Source organism: Rhyacophila brunnea, unplaced genomic scaffold (assembly GCF_057557595.1).
Source record: "Rhyacophila brunnea isolate RB1 unplaced genomic scaffold, BYU_Rbru_1.0 scaffold_13, whole genome shotgun sequence".
Taxonomy (NCBI): Eukaryota; Metazoa; Arthropoda; class Insecta; order Trichoptera; family Rhyacophilidae; genus Rhyacophila; species Rhyacophila brunnea.
In genome coordinates, this window is record NW_028232785.1 from 21,368,865 (window position 1) to 21,376,797 (window position 7,933).

General features: G+C 32.6%; 1 protein-coding gene across 1 annotated transcript; it reads right to left on the minus strand.

The window, feature by feature from the left end:
* Positions 1–1,095: 1,095 nt before the first annotated feature.
* LOC147076892 (uncharacterized) lies at positions 1,096–5,051 on the minus strand. The gene has a single exon (XM_085941385.1). It carries the CDS (start codon positions 5,017–5,019, stop codon positions 2,509–2,511), a length of 2,511 nt encoding a protein of 836 aa, XP_085797511.1. The 5' UTR covers positions 5,020–5,051; the 3' UTR covers positions 1,096–2,508.
* Positions 5,052–7,933: the final 2,882 nt, after the last annotated feature.

Sequence of the window (7,933 nt, forward strand, 5' to 3'; positions counted from 1 at the left end):
ATTGAAGAGATTTTATGTTGTTTCATATAAGTTTGTATTGTGTGCATGATGGGTTATTTCAAAATTTATCAAAATAGTCCAATTTTAGACTATGACATTTCAAAAAAACTACCAAAAATATGTGTTCTGTATAATTTTTCAATATAATAATAATTTCATACAAAAATACAAGACCTAATACACATTGAGCAAGAAAATCAGTTTGATACATACATTTTTAGATTTAGTTGAGGGGGTTTGAATCTTTGAATCCAATTATCTCAGAATGCTGTTTTTTGACTTGTCATACTTTAAAACTAGGGGTGCGACTTACAATAACATTAATATCAACAAATACTTCTGATTAGTCAAAATTTACAATAAAAATTTTATAAACAATAAAATAAAACAATATTATCACAGGCGGACGAAACCGGTCCAAATATATTAATTAAAGTGGAATAAGTACTAAAAAAAAAAAAAAAAAATTGCGTTTTATTAAATAAAAACAACAATACAATGCGGTTCCACCATGAATTGACAGTTAACAAAATAAAAGAAATTAATACCATAAGAAATAAAATAAGAAAAGCAATGAAATAAAATAAAATCAGATAGATACTTTGAATCATGTGTCGACAGTTTAACTTAAATCATTGATAATAATATATTCCTAGTTGGTTCTTTGTTTTAACAAACATTAGAATGAGTAACCATTTTGAAAGCTCCATAATTATTATCAATTTAGTCAGAAGTATTTAATATGCATTTAAAAATGGATATTTAACGGGGATTAATCAATATACTAATGTTAGTTAGTTGAGTTACGTTGCCGGGTAGTGATAGCATTTAAAGTTTATTTTTTATGTCGAGCAAATTGTGATTTCGTGTCAACAGGGTGTGTGGAGACATTCGAACGGCTATTGACCAGAACGGTCATTCTTTGAACTTTCCGGTAAAAAGAACGAATCAATGGGTAAATAATAAATAGAAAAAAATACATCTCTTGTCACTAGAATTATTCATTTTGTGTTTTCGTGTGACCAGTCCTGTATGCATAAGAAATTGGAATTCTAATGGATTTTTTTTTTGTTTTTTTTTTTTTTTTTTATTAAGGAAAACAAACAGTTACATATTGATTACAGAAATTTAAAATATAATATTAAAAAGTTAATTGCAACCAATTGTATTAAGTATTACCTACAATTTGAATTCAAATTCCATCAAGTAGCTTCGGTCGATACTATTAATAATATAAGAAATTTGATTCAATAGGTAATTTTAGTATGCTTAGTTCATTTACTGGTTTCTTTCATGTTCAATATTAAGATTTTGTGTTCAATTACTGGGTTTTTCTGTGTTGATTTTATATATTTTTTTATTAAACGGAGATCTATTGCAAATTCTATCAAAGAAATTTATAAATCTAGACAAGTTATATGTGAGTAAAATATTTTTAGGAGAACTATAATAACAAATATACTTTTTCAGAAAATTCACAATTCTCAATAGTTCTGTGTGTTCTGACTCAAATTCAACGAATATCGAAAGGTTCCTACCGATATATATATTTACTTTAAATGTTAAAATACGATTTAAACAATAAGATTGTTAAGCCATGTTATTTTTAATCTACTGAGGTATATTTGTTATTGATAAAGCCTTAAATTCAAAACGACCAAACACGACTAAAGTCGCGTATTGTCTTAGTATAATCAATTTTACAAATACCCTACGTATGCAAAATATTGCATACGCATATTTAAAATTCAATTAATTTTATTGTTTTCTGGACAACCGATTTTTGCCACTCCATAGTTTATGACGACGAGCATTGAAAAATACAGTTTCCAAGCTCTAATGTCCACAATTCGGAGTGATCGCTGCTAATATACAGTATATTCTGTTGAAACGTACGAATTCCTCCAAATTGATCCAATTTTACCATACAGATTAGTAATTGAATACCTGACATTCAAATGGCTTTACAATTTAATATTTAAATTATTACATTGTAATGCTAGTTGGCCATACACATTGTAATTGTAATACATCATTTTTAAATGACTTTTTACCAGAATTAGTCAGTTTATGCAAGAACATGCTACCTGCCGGTACGCAATATGGATAAATAAAACTGCACATTTACATAGCTCATGAGTGAATCATTTTATGTTTCTTCATGGTACTTGACTGTGTACATGAGTAATTACACACATCGCATTGTAATGGTTTGTCTCCTGAATGAGTCATTTTATGTACAATCATGTCTCTTGACCTTGTAGTTGAGTGATTACATTCATCACATTTAAATGGCTTCTCCCCAGAATGAGTCATTTTATGTTTCTTCATGTTGTTTGACCTTGCAGTTGAATAGTTACACACATCACATTTAAATGGCTTCTCTCCAGAATGAGTCATTTTATGTACTTTCATGTCACTTGACCTTGCAGTTGAGTAATTACATTCATCACATTTAAATGGCTTGTCTCCGGAATGAGTCATTTTATGTACCCTCATTTCTCTTGACTATGCAGTTGAGTAATTACATTCATCACATTTAAATGGCTTGTCTCCAGAATGAGACAGTTTATGTATCTTCATATTGTTTGACCTTGCAGTTGTGTAGTTACACACATCACATTTAAATGGCTTCTCTCCAGAATGAGTCATTTTATGTTTCTTCATGTTGTTTGACCTTGCAGTTGAATAGTTACACACATCACATTTAAATGGCTTCTCTCCAGAATGAGTCATTTTATGTACTTTCATGTCACTTGACCTTGCAGTTGAGTAATAACATTCATCACATTTAAATGGCTTGTCTCCGGAATGAGTCATTTTATGTACCTTCATTTCTCTTGACCATGCAGTTGAGTAATTACATTCATCACATTTAAATGGCTTGTCTCCAGAATGAGACAGTTTATGTATCTTCATATAGTTTGACCTTGCAGTTGTGTAGTTACACACATCACATTTAAATGGCTTGTTTCCAGAATGAGTCATTTTATGTTCTTTCATGTTACTTGACCTTGCAGTTGAATAGTTACACACATCACATTTAAATGGCTTCTCTCTAGAATGAGTCACTTTATGTACTTTCATGTCACTTGACCTTGCAGTTGAGTAATTACATTCATCACATTTAAATGGCTTGTCCCCGGAATGAGTCATTTTATGTACCTTTATTTCTCTTGACCATGCAGTTGAGTAATTACATTCATCACATTTAAATGGCTTGTCTCCAGAATGAGACAGTTTATGTATCTTTATATTGTTTGACCTTGCAGTTGTGTAGTTACACACATCACATTTAAATGGCTTGTTTCCAGAATGAGTCATTTTATGTTCTTTCATGTTACTTGACCTTGCAGTTGAGTAATTACATTCATCACATTTAAATGGCTTGTCTCCAGAGTGAGACATTTTATGTATTCTTATGTTATTTGACCTTGCAGTTGAGTAAGTACATTCATCACATTTAAATGGCTTGTCTTCTGAATGAGTCATTTTATGTACAATCATGTCTCTTGACCTTGCAGTTGAGTGATTACATTCATCACATTTAAATGGCTTGTCTCCACAGTGAGACAGTTTATGCATCTTCATGTTGTTTGACCTTGCAGTTGAATAGTTACACACATCACATTTAAATGGCTTCTCTCCAGAATGAGTCATTTTATGTACTTTCATGTCACTTGACCTTGCAGTTGAGTAATTACATTCATCACATTTAAATGGCTTGTCTCCGGAATGAGTCATTTTATGTACCTTCATTTCTCTTGACCATGCAGTTGAGTAATTACATTCATCACATTTAAATGGCTTGTCTCCAGAATGAGACAGTTTATGTATCTTCATATAGTTTGACCTTGCAGTTGTGTAGTTACACACATCACATTTAAATGGCTTGTTTCCAGAATGAGTCATTTTATGTTCTTTCATGTTACTTGACCTTGCAGTTGAATAGTTACACACATCACATTTAAATGGCTTCTCTCTAGAATGAGTCACTTTATGTACTTTCATGTCACTTGACCTTGCAGTTGAGTAATTACATTCATCACATTTAAATGGCTTGTCTCCGGAATGAGTCATTTTATGTACCTTTATTTCTCTTGACCATGCAGTTGAGTAATTACATTCATCACATTTAAATGGCTTGTCTCCAGAATGAGACAGTTTATGTATCTTTATATTGTTTGACCTTGCAGTTGTGTAGTTACACACATCACATTTAAATGGCTTGTTTCCAGAATGAGTCATTTTATGTTCTTTCATGTTACTTGACCTTGCAGTTGAATAGTTACACACATCACATTTAAATGGCTTCTCTCTAGAATGAGTCACTTTATGTACTTTCATGTCACTTGACCTTGCAGTTGAGTAATTACATTCATCACATTTAAATGGCTTGTCCCCGGAATGAGTCATTTTATGTACAATCATGTCTCTTGACCTTGCAGTTGAGTGATTACATTCATCACATTTAAATGGCTTGTCTCCACAGTGAGACAGTTTATGCATCTTCATGTTGTTTGACCTTGCAGTTGAATAGTTACACACATCACATTTAAATGGCTTCTCTCCAGAATGAGTCATTTTATGTACTTTCATGTCACTTGACCTTGCAGTTGAGTAATTACATTCATCACATTTAAATGGCTTGTCTCCGGAATGAGTCATTTTATGTACCTTCATTTCTCTTGACCATGCAGTTGAGTAATTACATTCATCACATTTAAATGGCTTGTCTCCAGAATGAGACAGTTTATGTATCTTCATATTGTTTGACCTTGCAGTTGTGTAGTTACACACATCACATTTAAATGGCTTGTATCCAGAATGAGTCATTTTATGTTCTTTCATGTTACTTGACCTTGCAGTTGAATAGTTACACACATCACATTTAAATGGCTTCTCTCTAGAATGAGTCACTTTATGTACTTTCATGTCACTTGACCTTGCAGTTGAGTAATTACATTCATCACATTTAAATGGCTTGTCTCCGGAATGAGTCATTTTATGTACCTTCATTTCTCTTGACCATGCAGTTGAGTAATTACATTCATCACATTTAAATGGCTTGTCTCCAGAATGAGACAGTTTATGTATCTTCACATTGTTTGACCTTGCAGTTGTGTAGTTACACACATCACATTTAAATGGCTTGTTTCCAGAATGAGTCATTTTATGTTCTTTTATGTTACTTGACCTTGCAGTTGAGTAATTACATTCATCACATTTAAATGGCTTCTCTCCAGAGTGAGACATTTTAAGTATCCTTATGTTATTTGACCTTGCAGTTGAGTAATTACATTCATCACATTTAAATGGCTTGTCTCCAGAATGAGTCATTTTATGTACTTTCATCTCACTTGATCTTGCAGTGGAGTAATGACATTCATCACATTTAAATTGCTTGTCTCCAGAGTGACACATTTTATGTATACTCATTGCATCTGACCTTGCACATGAATAATTGCATATGTCACATTTAAACAGTCTTGCATTTTTTTTGAACGATCCGAAATAATCAAAACAGATACTACACACAAAATTATTTTTATAAAATGATTTATTTTCCAATTTCATCACAGCCTCTAATAGTTCAGGGTTTCCCACATTCGATTGAAAAATATCACGTTTAGCAGTCCGACAGGCGTTTATATCACTAAACCTTTCAATGTATTCTCGGACATCTTTCTTAATATCCTGTTCGTCAATCTGTATGTCCTCCCAAGTGTCTTGTACATCAGTATTCTCCGTCAATGATTTGCGTCTCGCAATGCTGGCCGTTACTGAGCTTCCAGCGACAAACTAAAAGGAAAAATATTGAAAGCGCCAGTTCGTGAGATGACATATTATTTATTACCTATAAATTATTCCTAAATGAATTCTCGAGAGCCAGATCTGCACTAGTGAAATATAATGGAATGAAAATAAATTGATATGTCAGCAAATGGTGAAAGTCGCGAGTAAGTATACCCACCCACAGCGTGCCAAGGGAAATAAATGTATTATGCAGAAAAGAGCCTACACTCCCTAATGCAACAGTCCGCAATGTCAGACTGCAGATTGGGTTTCTTGTGCAGCAATTACTACCGTTGCTTTATGATGTTAAATATCCCGTTTCACATTCTATCTTGGCGAGAGACTTTTTTTTATTTCAAGCTAGTTCTGATCGTTCATTTGTGTATTTGAGGTCTCACGATTTAGATGATACTATCCATCAACGCGGATTATCCCATTTTGGAGATCTTACATTTGAAAGCACTTATAATTATTTTTATCCGACCATGTCCGATCATATGGATCCTATAGAAGATCATACCGGCCTCCACAATGTAAAGGTTTGTATTAACAGATTTTGTTTTTACGAAGAATGGATGTCAGCCACTTGCTCAACCTATTAGCTCTATACTCTGAACTATACGCAAATTGAAAAACAATATGTATTGACCCAGTATTCGAACCTGGGACACACGACGCTATAGGCCGATGCATAATAACGGATCTAAAACTAATCGTTTACCAAATATTCGCAAGAAGCTGATACATTTGTTTGTCCGCCTAAAAAGTCGATGGGTGTACACGCTGAAATCATTAGTAAGTACCTACATTATATGATGTAATAATTATACAATTTTTCAGACAAAGGTAATTGTTTTTCCCTCTGTCACACAAAATGGCTCTAAAATTGTCAAAAAAAATGATTTATATTTTATATAAACTTCTACAAATACATACATACACATAGTGATGAAATACGTCCAGCCCTTAGACCAGGTTGAGAACCTTTGCTTAAGCTAGATCAGTCTCAAGTAGGAGGGAGTAGTCAACTAAAGTTCTTTTCGACAATATTAAGCACATCGTAACAATATTATTAAATTAATTGACCAAAAAGAATCGCCACCCAGTAGTAGGTTGACGCCAGGATCTTTTAAATACTTTATTAACTCCTAATTTAATTTTATTTCGTAACCACATGTACGAAATGTCAAAAACAGCTGATTGACTGTCACTCGGTTCTTATACCGGATTATTTCACCGTGAAAAAGATCGCGGAATTATTTCAAAATAAATCTCCTTGGTAACACAGCTTTAAATATTTATTAAATTATCTTTCTATAGATCAATTTATTATAGTTAACATTTATAAACGCTTTAACATTATAATATTTTAACTTTAAATAATTATTATAATTATTTTATAAACTTATTTTATTAATTTATAATATAAAAACTAATCGTACTTATTTTTATATTTATTTATGTGTATAGCTGCACACTTATATATAAATGATTCGCCGACTATAAAGTTTGGGAAACCATGTTCCATTTATAGATAATTCGCGAAGTACTTAATGACGTATCCGTCTATCTACGAATATTTTCCGCCGATGCGTTTTACGATGAACGTCACAATGTGTGATGACGTCACGAATATGACGCGACGTTATTTTCGTGTGAAAATTCCCGATGAATTTTCAAAACTACGAGATTTTATTGTGTTTTTGATCAACAGCTACACAGGTTCAGAGGACTTTCCTCTAATGATGAAGTTCGACGACTGACTTTGTATAGAAAAACACGTCTTTTTATACCCTTCAGATGGCGTCTCACCGAAAATTGACGTCACAGATGCAAAAATCACCCACTCTAAATTTATGTTTTCAATGATTATCTCAAGAATCGTTCATAATTTTGATTAAGAAATACTTGTCATTGAAATATAGATTTTATTAACTTAAAATACAGAAAAAGATAGGAAAAGGTCGTACATGACTTTTCGGGGCGTGTTCACACGCAAAAAGTAGACCAATGGGGCAGTTTTTCTACCTCCTCCATCAGACCAAGAGCCAGATCCTTGGACCAATTACAGAAAAGCAGTTTATTTCCCGGCTTTTTCGGAAAATTATGAGTATTTAATAAGGTAGAAATAAGCGGC

Coding starts and splice junctions, on each gene's coding strand:
- LOC147076892 (XM_085941385.1), bottom strand. CDS start 5,019: ATGAAGGTACATAAAATGACTCATTCCGGAGACAAGCCATTTAAATGT.